A 15,359-nucleotide genomic window follows, 5' to 3' on the forward strand; every position below is an offset into this window, starting at 1 on the left:
CAATGGCCGCTGTCACACGACGACATTTTCCAGATTCAACTTTCGTTAGCAGAAAGTAATTTCGAGTTATTTTATTTTTCTGTGTATTTTTCATCTTCCTTTCTTTTAATTCTACGTCTTTCTAATTAGGATGGTCTTTGAATGCCTAACAAGGTTTAAAGTTGCATTTACCACGCTATCCATGGCCCTATTGGCAACAGAGAAGTGTTTCGCCGAAGTAGCAGGATAACAGTAAACACGGTAACTTTGAACGCTTTGTACAAGGTCAATATACTTTGGCCAAAAAATGTTTTTCCAGAAACGTGATGTATATCCCTCCAATGTCTGATTCATCACTGTGATTGCTTTCAACAGCGTTAGACCTTTGAGAAATAACTACTTCAAAATCAGCTCCAACACTCCATCTAATTTAGTATGCAATATTTGAAACTTAATTTTTTATTAGCTTTGGCAGTTTTTCGATGTTTATCAAATGATATTGCATTAAAAGGCCTTTTTCTTCATCACAGGGTAGTTCTCTCATTGTTTTGCATTGTGACAGTGATTTCTGAACCCTTTTTTGTGGGGGCTTACTTTCAGCCTGATTTTGCTGCTATCAGACGGAAAAAGTTTGCGGCTCAATATTTTTGGTTTAAAGCGAAACTGAAACAAAAGAAATTCATTTTTAAATAGTATTCGGTAACCACTACTTGGGAGATAAAAATCGGCCAATTTTCTTTTTTAGCCGAAAATAATCGGTTGTTTCTTAGGCACAGGGCCTCTTAAATCTTACTTAAAGTATTTGTGTAAATATGAAAGCCGAAAGTTCGTCTTTTGCTTGCATTTCTTCATTGATGGTGTTTAAAGTGCTTGGCAAGCTTGTTACTTCTTGAGTAGCAACAACTACAGTACTGTGCAAAAGTAATAAGAGCGAAATTCATTGAATTACGTTCTTTGTTCTCATGAATTTTTGTTCGAAATTTCGACCGAACCGATGTGTACTCTCAAACGAAAATTTGATGAAAATTCGAGAAGGAAAACGAAAATTCGATGTAATGATATTTCGAAGGAAAGAAATTTCAATGGAAATTTACCACAACGAAACAAAATATCAACGACATGTTAAGCGAGGAGAGTCATTAATTATTCAGTTTACGCATGAGCGCGGCGGTAGTTAATGTTCATAACACAGATTACGGCTCGATAATTTACACATGACATCCTTTTCAAAAGTCCAGACAGAATTCTGGTAGTTTTGAATTTATTTTCCATGGTCTCATTCTTTTTTCTTGAGATGAATGATGAGGGTTTTTCAAATGATTTGCGATGTTCCTTTTGATGTAATGTCATGTTGTAGCGTTACCACAATGTTTACACAAAGCCGCTTGTAATTATGATAATGTAAACAACAACGGGAATATGTCTCGACATTTTTTAATTTCACTTGATCGGAACAGACCGCGTTTTGGCTAACATTTGCTTAATACTGTTGGCAGTGGCAAATACATATAAAGAACTGGTTTTATCTTGGTTTCTTGCATGCAAAATGTTCGTTCAGTGCAAATTGCCCGAAATTGTCACTTTTCATTCTATAAGCCGTGAAGATCACGGTACTGATCGAATGTCTCGCTGCAGTTTGAATCAATTTTACTTCTATGTGACAAAACACAAGGAATACGCTCCTTAATATTTAATTCTTAGTTTTAATAAATGAACGAGATGCTGAAACAGTTTGCCCAAAAGGTTCAAGTTCAGTTCATGGTCTGAGGCAGAATGGGTTTATCGCCGATTTTGACCAGTTGGATAAAAACAAATGTTTTCTTTGAATGCCTGGCCTCATTTGGAACCGAGTTTGCCTTCATGCGAAGAAACGGTTCCAAGTCTTTAAATTACCTGAAGTTTCATCCACACTTATGTAAACAGCTGATTTTTGTTACTATTCTTACTTCTGAGTGAGAAGTAAGCAGCTAGGATAACAAAAGGGGTGGGGAGTGGGAATAGGGGAGAGAATTTTGCATGAAAATCAAAGTCCTGATCCGAAAGAAGTAGTCTTTTTTATTGGCCATTGACTTTTCTCAGATTTGGTGGCTCCTAAAGGAGCTGTTTTTGTTCTGAAAGCTTATTAAACACTTTCAATACTTGGTTGCACCACCATGCTCCACGACAACAGCTGGAACAACCTTCTGAAGGACATGATCGATGTAACGCCCGCACTTGGCTCTATCCATCCTTTTGTTCCAAAATTTTTGAATGCCGGCAATGAGTTCTTCCTTCGTTTGGGCTTGACTTTTGACTCAAGGTACAACTTCAGTTCACGCCAAACGTTCTCAATTGGATTGAGGTCTGGGCTTTCAGGACGGGTCCGCCACCAGTTGATGCCATGCTCATTGAAAAAGGCCTGGGCACGTCTCGAGGTGTGTTTGGGATCATTGTCCAGCATAAAACGATGGTTTGGCAAAGTATTGTTGATGAATGGAATCAGAGTGTCCTCAAGAATGTTGTAGTACAGATTGGCCTGCATTATTCCCTCGAAAATACAGATTTTCGTGGCGCCACTCCTGCTGATGCCAGCCCAGACATGAACCTTAAGCGGGTGTTTAGGTTTTGGCTTTCTCTTTGCTGGTTCATTGACCTTTCGATAACACGTGCGGCGAAACTGCTGAAGAGAGATGGAGCATTTGTCAGAGAAGATGACATTATTGAATGTATCTCCAGAGTCTAGAACATGCTGGGCAAACTCCAGTCTCTTGACTTTGTTGGCTTCTCTGATCAGTTGGCAGTATCTTGTTTGTTGCAGAGTCCAACCTTGTTCTTTGCGGGATCATCGGACGGTTGACGCGTGAACTATTAACCCACGTTTGGCAAGCTTCTTCTGGATTTCTCGGCTGGTTGCTTCGTCGTTTCTTCTCATCTGTTCTTCAATGAATGCTTTGGCTTCAGGGTTTACCTTTCTAGGCCGACCTGATCTTGGCAGGTTGTTTGTGGAACCGGTAAGTTTTAGCTTGTTTATAATTCTCGCCACACTCTGATAACTACATGTAACTGCTAGATCTTCTCCCTTTAACGTTTTGAATATCTCAACTGGATGAAGATTTTGTTCGTGAAGAGATTGGCTTCACTTATGTGTATAAGTTGATACCATGATTGCTGAGGATAAACTAACAATGCAAACTTTAAAATTCAACTATATACAAACATGGTTGCCATGTCCACTGAATAGCGTGGGAACCGTTAAAGTCCTGAGAGAATTCAGGGAAGAAAAACAATTAATGAAATATCGTTTGAAAGCTAAAAGGAAAATTCGCTATGTTTGTTGAAACTTCGCTTGAAAATTCGCTACAGGCAAAACGACTTTTCGTAACGCGGTCTGAAAATTTGCTCTGGGTAAGAACAATAGTAGCCACGATATTTTGCGAATATTTCGTCGACATATTGTTTTGTTCGAAAATTCGTTGAATGGCGTCGAAGAGTACTGAAAAGCAACGTAATTCGACGAATTTCGCTCTCATTACTTTTGTACAGTACTGTATGCACTACAAATGTAGCAATGGCCGCTTTTACTCAAAAACAATCATGCCAAATACTAGTAACCAGTCTACCTCTCAGACTACTCATCCTCCCAAAGCTCTGTCATGTGACATCTCGTCCTCAAACCCACAAGATTTTCACAGTTGTTGGGCTTATGCATGCATAATGCACAAGCCCACAACAAAAAGTATGGGAAGGGTTCAGAGTCACTTTAATTTTTCTCAAAATTTAAGGTGTCTATGTTCTCAAAACTGATAAAGCCAATCAGGAAAAAAATATTACCATGGTTACTAGTTGGGTAAGGACTGTATACAACATAAATATTGTGGAGATCGGTTGCTACCCTTCTTCCGATATATTTCAATTCTGCCTGGTTTTCTCAGAGACTCTTAAAAGTAAATAAATATATTCTTTTTAAGTTCTATAAATTCACTTCAAATTTGTTATTTCAGAATGAACATTATCATTGTTAACCTAAAATACTGGTTCACTATCATTATCTCACAGTACTTTCACATCCATTTGAAATGCCCCACTATTCTGCCCAGCTGGCTGCAATATTTCTTGCAATGCTGTGTGCCTCCTAATTATCTATTGTTGATACCTGTATATTTACTACTTGTGCCTAGTTATACCACACTGACAACTAATCTTACTGTGTAGCCTATTGGTGTTTCAACAGGCCCCTTTTCTTCAGGTTTCTTTCCTGTTGAGCAGCTAATATGATAAAAAGTGAAAAGGAGGTGATGTTGTTCTGTCAAATGTGCTGGCAACTTGATCTTTACTTCTTCATAGAAGTCTGGACACCTAAATATCAAAGCCAACAACTCAAATTATAAATAAAATTATAATAACAAATTAATTAATTTTATTACTATTTTACGCTTTACTGTTACTGAAAGAAAAATCAATTCTCTGACTATTCACCACCCTTAAACAAGATTCTGCTAACCAAACAATTTTGTAGTCACTTATAAAATAATTATATGAGTAATTTGTGGTGTTGGAAATTAAATTTTGACAGCGCTTGCTATTAAGGTGGGTGACTTTCAAAATCACTTGTGAGTGATCGATGATTTGTACTCGCCAAATGCTTTTTGCACATACATTGGCAAGTGCTAATTCCCAACACTGAATTTGCATGTATACAGACTTCAATGAAGCAGTGTTCACAACTGCAGTTCAAAGAAAGTATGTGCACTAGAATAATGAATGCAAAATATAATAACATACTTGTTATGGTAAGTTACTGCTGACCAGGCTTCTGACTGCATAGCAGCTGTACTGGATTTACCAAATACACACTAAAAAGACCATTAAAAACAACAATATTGAGAATACAAATACCACACAACCTCAATCTATCGAGGTGGCTCCCTATAGCTTCACGATTGCATGTGTGCTGAGCACGAAAGCTCAAGTAATCTGCGCATGATCAAATGAAAAAGGCAGTGTTTTTGGATATTTTATGATGGCAACATGAGCACAAAACGCAAAACTGACAGTGAATTTTTGCATGTTTCCTTTGGTGAATTTGTTTTAAAATTTGGCTCATTTGTAACCACATACAATTCCTATAAAATACCCTATTTTTGCTAAAATCTATCAGAGTTAATCTAATATATTTAGAAGAATGACAAATTACAGAATATTGGCAAAACCATCTGAACAACCTTGACTTTTTATCAATTCAAAATTTCAGGCAATATTATTTCCATGATGTGTCAAAGTATGAAAAACTTTCACCAAAGAAAAGTATAAATATTAAGGAGTTAAGAGTGAATGCCTATAAAAATGGACCTAAATCGCCTATCAGTGGCACAAGTCGAAAAATTGATTTCGCTTGTATTTTGTCCATAGATAGGTCCTAGTAAGAATAGAAACGGACCATAGTTAGTTTCTGTTAATACCGCTTTCTTTGGTAGAAATATGCCAAAAACAATTTCGACCGATTGGGCTCAAAATCTACTTCCGGTTTTGCTGAATTTTCCGAATATTTGATTGCTTCGCGCTCCGCAGAACAGCTACTTGAGAATCTTTCAATGGATTTTATATTCAGTTCTGGTCTTCGTGGTATGACTGAGCGAAAAATAGAATAAATCAAAGTTAGTTTTGAGCCCGAAAAAAGATCAAATTGACACGCACAATTTTACAATGTGTCGCAAGAGAATTATTGCATAAAAACATTGCCATATTTTTCTATGGGCTATAACTTTAAATACCATAAAAACACTTTCTATGGGTTAAATATACAGCCACCTGTTAGAATATCAAAAAATATCTCTGGGCAAATGGTTTCAAGTCGCCCGCCTTGGCCTGTGTTTCTCATAGATTTTGCCCAAAATCCGCCGTTGGAATGTAAACAATTGCGTGACGCGGATAGCCACTCTCGAGTAAATATTCGTTTCCAGCAATCCGATGAAAGCAATTTTTGAAACGTTGTGTGGATAAAATAATGGATTTTTTTTTCTTTTTTGTTTAAGTTAGTATAAATATATATATTTTTTCATTTGCATTGCAACATCCACGACATCCCCGATAAAGACCGTTACCACAGTACTCCGTGAAATGATTTTAACACTTGTTTATTTTATTGATTTCACTGATAACTTACAATACAGTGGCAGTTTTAAAGATACACTTAACCAATCCTCTATGGTTTATGGCAATTTAATCATTGACTGACAAATAAAGTCAAGTGGAAATACTATGAATTCTATAAACTACTATCTGCGTGACGGCATCTCAGCTCTTCTAGCTGTGTAGAAAATTTGTACCTACACAATATGCTCAAACTCAGCTAGAAAACCCGGAATTTCTTGAATTTAATTAGCCGAGGAAGAAATTGCGTTCAAGTTTCAATCATACTGGGAAAAAAATCCATCTTTTCTACTTTGGTTGTTTGATCAATTAACTGAAATTTGCAGATCATAACACTGGTAGACAAATAAACATTACAGTGGTCGATCTAGGACTAGGTTTACACTAAAGGAGGTTTCTGGATTCGTAAAAGTTCCCGGATTCATCAATTTTAGAGTATTCGGATTAGTAGGGGTTTACAGTGAAAGGATATTCGGATTCTTAACCGTTAACACACGACGATAACTCCGGGAACATTCATGATGGAATGGTTAACAAGCAGTTTGTTGCCTCGACAACGAGAAACAAAATGCCTCCGAAAATAAGGCTAGGGGTAGGTTGAGACAGTCTGAAGTTTTCTTTCAACTCGCTGACCACGGTACTGTTGTCCATCATGTCAGGTCCCTCCAGGTATTTATTCTGGTCTTTACTTAATATCTAGAACCATCGAGGTTTTCGATCGTGCCATCGTCGTCATCTGCGCAGTAAAGTATAAATTGGGCTTCTGAGGAATATGGCATTACCCATTATAACAGTGATCACCTACACCTGAAACAGCACGAGGTAATCACCCAGTGACCGCCATCAAATGGCCCTCAATGTGCCTACGACTCGACTACGACTGGATCATGTAATCCGCCATTTTCGTTCCACCGCAAACTCAAAAGATCACAGGCGGAAAAATATCCGGATTCAAGAGAAAATCGTTTACACGACAAAAACTCTCCGGATTCAAATGTTTTCGGATTCAAAGTTCCCACTTTAAATTCCGGATTCAAAATCTCCGGAGACACGACCAAACCAGGGAGTTTTTATTTCAGATTCGTCCACTTTTGTGCAAACGGCAAAATCAATCCGGCACTAACACGTTCCGGATTCATCACGAATCCAGAACAATTTCCTCTAGTGTAAACCTACAATCCCGGCCATAAGTTGTTGGGACACCTCCCCTTTTTGCGTGCTAAAACCCACGATTTCAACTACGTCCTTAACGTTTTAGAACAAAAGATGAATAGAAGCAAGTACAATTGACCCCCCTCCCCCCAGCAAGAAAATGAAGCTATTCTGAAGACTAGATCGGATGTGGGAAAAAAGGAAAAAGGGACAATAGAAAGTGGTTAGACAGTTGTGTTGGAACCGAACGCGATTGCTGAAAAATCGTTATTATTGGAATAAGACGTGAATATCTATCTTATCGTCTCTTTAGTTCGAGAATACTGTTCTAGGAGGCGAACAATTCTTGAAACGTGGCTATTCTGAAGCTATTGTCAAGGATTTTTTTTTTCTTCAAGATTTTTATCAACGTTGACAGGGGGAGGGGGGTACCCGGGCTTGCGCGGTTTTGGTCTTAAGAGAGGCTGCCTGTGAAGTCATCTGCCGTAACTGTCCCAACACTTTTGACCAGGACTGTAGTCTTAAATGAACAGCGAACATCCATCTTGCTTTGTTCGCGGGAGTCGGTCACGGAAGAGCAAATTTCAATGAAATATATAGATAATTTGATTAAGCAATTAGCCAAAAATAGGTTGGCCGCCAAAACAGTTTAGGGTTTATCCTAACTCTAACCTTAAGTTTTAAGACTGAAGAAAAAAAGAAAAAAAGCATTGAGCATTTCGGTTGTTTGAAACAGAAACATTCGCGCACAATGACCTATATGTATAGTACGTGTGTAACCTGGAAAGCAATCCGTCTAGCAAAGTAATTGTTCAAATTAACAGCTTACCGAGACACTCGCACTGTTGATGCCTCTTATTTATGATTTAAACTTTTAGGATTTGTTTACTTTACTTTTTCCAACTTTTTAGCAGGAGAAAAGGCACTAAATGGGCAGGTACAAATGACAAGGTTTAACCGAAAATCGATCCGTCGAAATCAACAAATACAAATTTAATCACTGTAGCGTTCCTTCAGATCAGATAAGGCTACAAACCAACAATATCAACTTGTCATTACGCTTAACAAATGAACTTAGAACGATTTTCTTTCAAGAACTCATTCTTGTAATTAAAATGATCAAAGAAAGAACGACAGCTTAAAACGACATAGCAGTAACACACGAACTCCAAGTAAATTGCTTTTAATTGGCGTTTTTAATTAACGAAATTTCCAAAGCAATGACTTTCAAAATATTAAAGTTAAAAGTGGTCCATTATGTTTTTCTTTTTTCACCCAAATGTTCTAAGATAGCCATCTGCGGTTTGTTGGAAACGAATTATGTATTCAGGGTGACCGCCCGCGTCACGCAATTGTCTACATTCTCACGGCGGTTCAGGGAAAAATTTACGAGAAACACAGGCCAAGGCGGGCGACTTAAAACAATTTGCCCAGAGATGTTTTTTGATTTTCAAACAGGTGGGTGTATAGTTACCTCGTAGAAAGTGTTTTTATGGTATTTAAAGTTATAGCCCATAGAAAAATATGGCGATATTTTAGGGCTATAATTCGTTTGCAACACATCGTAATATTTTGCATTTCTGTTCGATCTCGTTTTGGGCTCAAACGAAACCTCGATTTATTTTATTTTTCGCTCAGTCATACCATTAAGATCTGAGCTGAGTGTAAAAACCATTAAAAGACTCTCAAGTAGCTGCTGTGCGACACGCAAAGCAATCAAATTTTCAGAAAATTTAGTATAACAGGAAGTAGATTTTGAGCTCAATCGGGGCGAAATCGTTTTTCGCAAATTTCTCCCCAAAAAAGCTGCATTAGCAGAAACTAACTATGGTCCGTTTGGTTACTAGCTAGGGCCAATCTATGGGCAAAAAATGAGCAAAATTGATTTTTCGACTTGTGCCGTTGTTTGGTCCATAGTTATGGACACTGGCTCTTAATACCAAAATGAGGAATATATCTGCCTGTCATTAGATGAGATGTTGCCATGGTAATGGCCTTAATCCAAAAATTGACAACCAAAAAACAAGCCTTATTTTAACAGTACCTATACTGGTAAATTTCCACAGGGGAAACTCTAAGAGAAGTTATCTAAGTTTCCTTTTCTAACTTGCGTTCTATAGGAAGGGTGTTCGTAAATACTCTAGGGAGTCCCCTTAAGTCCCCTTCTAAAAGTTCAACATTTAAGAAGCCCCCATCTCTCCCTCTCTATTAAATAACCTTTGCCAAATGATTAAAAAAAATATTCATGCTAGGCTCTCTGTACTGGGAGACAATAGAGCTCTGTGGTGCAGTTATCAAAAGTCAATATTTATTGTAACACAACACTGCTCACATCACATGGTCACACACACATGTATGTCCAGCAAATTGCACAAACACAAATTGATTCTCTCTTTTGCACCAACATTAATGCTGTTTGAAAAAAGAACACTTAAAGCTACATATAAAGCACAAAGTCAATACAAACCATTGCATTACACTTAGAGTCCCATAACTGGAACAAGAACATAAAGGTGACCCTTGTCCAATTAAATCCTGTCTTTAAAGTCCATAATTTCAAATCATTTTATTCACTTGATTGGGTTGAAAACCATGACTGCATGTCATCGCTTGTGACAAGATCTGCTTCTGACAAATGTCTTACTAACAAAAATCCACAAGAATTCATTAAAGACTCTCTGTTGAATGGCATGCATTGCTAGCATTTGTTTTTATTTTGATTCCGTCACTGAAGATATCATCAGAAAAATCGAAAGGATTTAGGGCATTTGGTGGTCTCAAATATAATTTACTGGTAAGCTTTTAGCCAGGATTCGAAAAGTAGTTTTAAAAAAGATTTAATATGTGGCTGTCCATAGGATGCCAGGATGCCAACTCCACAAAATGAATTTACTTTTTTATTTTCTTTCACAAGCATATCTATAAACAGAATGTGCAGTACTTACTTTGCTCAGAATACTGTCTTAGTCATGATGTAGTTTTTCATTGGTGATTTCATTGTTACTGTGCTTTAGAATCGATAACCAGTCATGTACGGATACTAAAACGCTTCCAGTTTGCTTTTTTTGCAAGAAGGGTTTTCTTCTCCAGGAATAAAATGCAGCAGAGAAAGAGCTTGTCAAGAAATCTCACAGAAGCTAACCTAAAATTGGATGAATCTACTAGCGATGTGATAGCCTTTTCTGAACGCTAGCAATGGCACCAGGCAATGACAGCAGTACAAAGGAAAATAAAATCAATTCTCTGACACTCCTGTCAGCAGATGGGAGTACTTTTTCTTGCATCCGAGTACATCTTCCCTACTATTTCTCCACCAATCCTGGACAGATTTTCTCAGATGATTCTCCTAAGAGCCTCTATGGTGTAACTCTTTGCAAATCACACTATACCAGCCAATGTTTACCTTCTTAAATATGTAACAGACAATTTACTACCAATTGTTCTCCTTAAATAATCACCCTATCCAAAAGAACAATATTGTTGATGAAGAATGATATCGGGTTGAAAATCAAGTTAGATCGCTTAGATTATCACAGATTAGAATAGCTACTACAAAACTCTTCGAAAAGAAGGTTTTCATATTGTACAAAATTTGAGCCGAGGCACACAATACGAGCTGTTCAACAGAGAGTCTTTAAGTCTCTTACTTCAAGTGGTGATAAGTCTTCTCCTGCCAAGAACTGTACTTTAACGGCAATGTTTCTGGCAGATGTGCTTCTACTGGTATAATTGACACTCAAAGGGTACACATACAAAAGGTTTCTGTAAAATACACATGAATGGTCCAAATTAGAAAACACGCTTAAAATATCTAACTAGTAAAAGATGGATTGGAGCACTACACTGTACTTATAATAATTTTTGGTAATTGAATTAAGATAATAATTTAGGATCTGTCTTTATTTAACAACAGCTAAAACCAGTATTGTGTGTTCTGTAAGTGTTATAAGTTGTGTGCAAAATGTCAGTTCTGTGGTACAAAGCTAGATATCCATGAAGGTGCAAATAACTATCTTCCTACTTGAATGTAAGGTATGGAGTAAACACTTCTCGGGGAGCAAACTCTTCAATCTCTTTGGTTGGCCTGCCCTGTCCATCTGGATATGGGTGAACCTGGTAGTAGGGAAGGATTTCATCACCTTATTAGTAGGGTTTGGTACAATTATGAACCCTACCAGTATGTAAATTAATAAATTATATCATTTTAGTATACAGTAATTCACAGAGGTTCACAGATTTAAGAATCTGACATTCTGATTGGTTAAGAATTGTATAGCTGTATTATGGTGCTATATTGACTGTTCTAGGTGTTTAATAATAAAATATTATGGCATTTTAAGACTAATTGTCACTGAACAATGTGACATTTGTTTTCGAGGAGAGAAGAGATGGCAGACAGATCTTGCTGAATGAACCTTTCATTTAATCAAATACATCACTTCATGTCCACAACTGCTTCAAAGTTGATTTATTTAATATATGTATTTAGAGAACCATGGTAATCAGCTAAGACTTGGAGAGGAGAACCTTTCATTGAAACAAATTATGTCATAACAGTAACACATAATCATAGTTTAACTTTCAGCATTAGCATAGCAGCAATAGCAGTATCTTTTTTTCTTCAAAAGAGTACCTTTTAGTACTAAAATTCATTTTTGCGATATAAATTTATTTTGTTCAATACCTGATGCAACTCAGATGTTAGGCAGTATGGTGGTTTTTCTCCCGGAGGAGAGATATCAAGCTTCAGTGTCCCTACAAGATAGTTAAAATGGCAGGCTTAAGAAAATAATAACCACAAAAATAATTACTCATGATTTTACTGTGAATAAGAATTAATTTTCCTTTCTGGCAGCCCTCAAGGTCTGGTGATGACTAGTGACAACTGGGACAAAAAGCTCTTAGCTGTGTGACAAGGTAATACTTTCTTAGACTTTTAATATAAAAGGGCAAGTTGCCTCACCCACCATTGGACAGAAAAACAATTTTAATTACAAAGTTAACAAACATTAATTTTGGAGAAAGAAACTTAAAGGACTCTCAGTACAGAGAAATTTTTCAAACTTTTGCTCTAAAAATGTCTCTCTTGTTGTTGTTGTTGTTTTAAGTAGGATACTCTATAATTTATTATGCTCTAGATATCTTACTACTGCAAAAAACAAATTGACCCAAGAACCAATTAATAACATAATTTTAACAGCTCTAAAAAATACGAGAATTATACTTACCTGGAATGCATTTAAGGCGTTTTAATACTGAAGAAGGTCTTTTCAGGTCAGCTAAGAATTTGTACAGATCTTCGTCTTTCAATTTATCTGATTCCTGGACAAAATTTTAAACAAATATTTTATAATTTACTATAATTATAATCAGCAGAAAAAAAAGTGAAAAAAAAATTATACCAAGTAAAGGCAGATCAAAGTTGGCCAAGGTGCTGTTGTTTCTAGTCATACCTGTTTGAAAAAACTACTGACAGTGAGGGTGACAGGTCTAAAGTTTGTCAAGTCTGGGACCACTTCTAGTTCACTGCCATCTAACAGATGAATTGACTTGCGTGCCTCAATTAGTGAACTTCGGCTGGAAACACTTTCACTGTCCTTGCGCTTGCTACTTCGTGGCACAACAGGGGGTGTTTCTACAATACCAGATTGCTAGTGGAAAAAAGACCAATTGGCTACTTTGAGAACTTAATGAGTGATCAGTGTGAAAAGAGTGAAGTTTCTTTCATTCAAGTAATCTTTAGCAACTAAGACACCATAAGTTCTGAAAGAAACAACTCTTGAAACTTCCAAATTTACATGTAGCAGGCACTTTTGAGTAGCTTAAATGTGTGCAATGTGGTACACATCTAGAGTTTACAGAACGTTTGTTTCTTCCAGAGATTGCATACTTTTTTAACTCAAAATCCACTGAATTTCATCAAAAAATTCATTCAACTTCTTTTACATTTATTTAATTACTTTTGTACTATAGCAACTGTACTTACCCTGTTACTTTCTGAATTGTACTCCAATCAGTCCAATTACTAATATTACTAAACTTTGTACCAAAAATTAATAAAAAACAGTGATGTCTTTCTTTACATATCACTTTTTCATCTCCTACTTTTCCACAGTTTTAAAAATCAACTACAAGTACTTTGACTGCAAAATAAGTGAGATATGAAAAGCAACGATTAAGATCATTTTTGTTTTAACTACACATTTCAGACAATTCAAGTAATAATAAATATTGCAAAATAAAGTTACCAAGAAAACCTCATAGCATGGCAACATTTTGAATACAGCTACATGTAAGAAGAACTTATCATGATTTTAGCTCTCAAGCTGACCTTGTTAGAGAAAATCCAGTTTGAAGTCATCCATATTCTAATCAAAACGGATGTTTCATGCCAGTTTAGAACAAAATAACACATGCTTTAGCATTTTATGAGGTTTGACATTAACTTTCTAGAGAATGCTGGAAAATGTAATTGCAGGGCACTTTGAGAAATGAATTAAAGTGAGATGTTTCATATAGTATTCAAAATGTTACTGTGCTTTAAGTATATTTTGTGGAAATCTTTTCTTGCTCTTATTACTCGATGAACTTTGAGTGGAATCCATCTTAATAGATGCAGCTTGTCTACATTTGGATTTATTACCTTCCTAGCTGGAGTTCCTGCTGGAGTTGTCTCTTTTTCCTGTGAAGGGCCTGTTGCTGCTGCTGCTGTTGCTGCTGTATCAGTGCTTGCTTGTTTTCCACTTATGATGTCAACAAGGTGAATTGCAGTCCATGCAAAAGGCATGCGATACTTGCCAAGCCTCTCACAATTTGATACAGCAGCCACACGCATCTTCTCTCGATGCTTGGTTTATAAGAAGGAGAATGACAAAAGAAATGACAAACTTTCACTTTGGTCCATATATATGTGTTTAAAACAAATGAGGGGCACTGATCTATATGGCTAGTCTCCTGCCTATCCAGAGTTCTATTCTTGGGAAAGATAATTATGTGAATTATTACACGATAAGATCCTCCCAATGTTTTTATTCTCAACTTTTTAATACCACATGATGAACAAAAATTTTGTGAAAGAGAGACGGAGATCAAAAAAGAATTAAAAACTCAGGAACAATCAAAGGCCCTTTGGTTAAAAACTGTCAAAGCTATTGATGGGCTGAATTACAATCATGTTTACACCAACCTTTGTTGCATACCAAATAGCCTTTAATTTTAGGGCATTTGTTTGACTCCAAATGTGAAAGATCGGTGGTTGCTTTGGCAGCTATTTTGTTCACAATGGTTGAGCAAAGTCGCCTCTTATGTTGTGTGCACTGGTCAACAGAATTACCACAAAAGGTTGTGACCCATCAATTGACCGAGTGACTGAATGAATAAGTGGATTTTTTCCACAACTAGCTACCATAACTCCCTCTGGCTAGGCCATAACTTGTTAAAAATGATATCAGGCTATTGACAACACAACAATTACAGCACAACAAAGTAGAGTTTAATTAAATTTCTTAGCATGATTTTCTTTAGTGATGAATGCTACATGATAGCTCAGTTTGTAGAATACAGGGGTACAGTATTTATTTCATCTTGGGATTGCTGGTTCAAATACATTCGAAAGGAATTTGTCTTTTTTTTCTTTCTTTGTTTTTGCCAAGAATGAACAGTGGCTAGATAATCATTTTCCAAAACTCTGCTGTAGCTTTCCTGAAAATTTGTCCCATGCCAAGGACAAAAAATTATTTGGAAATTTATACCTGTAAGCTATGACAAAAGGTTCAATTACATCTGGAAACTAAAGCAGGTTTGCACTGATTTCACTATGAAAATAATTAGTGAATTATTAAACAAACAAACTCGTACAAGGAAATCTATCTCACTTAAATTATTTTGTGTTTGTCTATGCCTACTCCCCAAGTCTACTTCTTGTAACAAGAGATCTGGATTATAACCAACATTAACGCCCTGACACGAAATAAATTATTCACAGCAAGTCAGAAGATGGTCCCTCTGGCTACCCTTGAATGAAATTTTAAATCTACCCACCATCCTCTAACTTACACAGCATGAAACTAGAGCAACTCTCTCTATCTTAAACATTTAAA

The 15,359-nt window shown here is 36.5% G+C and overlaps 1 protein-coding gene across 2 annotated transcripts in view; it reads right to left on the bottom strand.

The window, feature by feature from the left end:
- The window catches only part of LOC110066846 (dedicator of cytokinesis protein 7-like), a 105,830-nt gene that overhangs the window by 49,283 nt on the left and 41,188 nt on the right, over nucleotides 1-15,359 (bottom strand). For both annotated transcript variants that reach the window (XM_089286681.1, XM_089286680.1), the window contains exons 11-18: nucleotides 13,904-14,107; nucleotides 12,714-12,911; nucleotides 12,489-12,582; nucleotides 11,945-12,015; nucleotides 11,282-11,373; nucleotides 10,908-11,022; nucleotides 4,741-4,811; nucleotides 4,164-4,314 (exon numbers count right to left, since the gene is read on the bottom strand). In XM_089286681.1, the coding sequence (XP_089142807.1) occupies nucleotides 4,164-4,314; nucleotides 4,741-4,811; nucleotides 10,908-11,022; nucleotides 11,282-11,373; nucleotides 11,945-12,015; nucleotides 12,489-12,582; nucleotides 12,714-12,911; nucleotides 13,904-14,107 (996 nt within the window). The remainder of the gene's footprint in view (nucleotides 1-4,163; nucleotides 4,315-4,740; nucleotides 4,812-10,907; nucleotides 11,023-11,281; nucleotides 11,374-11,944; nucleotides 12,016-12,488; nucleotides 12,583-12,713; nucleotides 12,912-13,903; nucleotides 14,108-15,359) is intronic.

The sequence above is a fragment of the Orbicella faveolata genome, unplaced genomic scaffold, assembly GCF_042242905.1.
Source record: "Orbicella faveolata isolate gen_17 unplaced genomic scaffold, um_ofav_v1 contig_14, whole genome shotgun sequence".
NCBI classification, from domain to species: Eukaryota; Metazoa; Cnidaria; class Anthozoa; order Scleractinia; family Merulinidae; genus Orbicella; species Orbicella faveolata.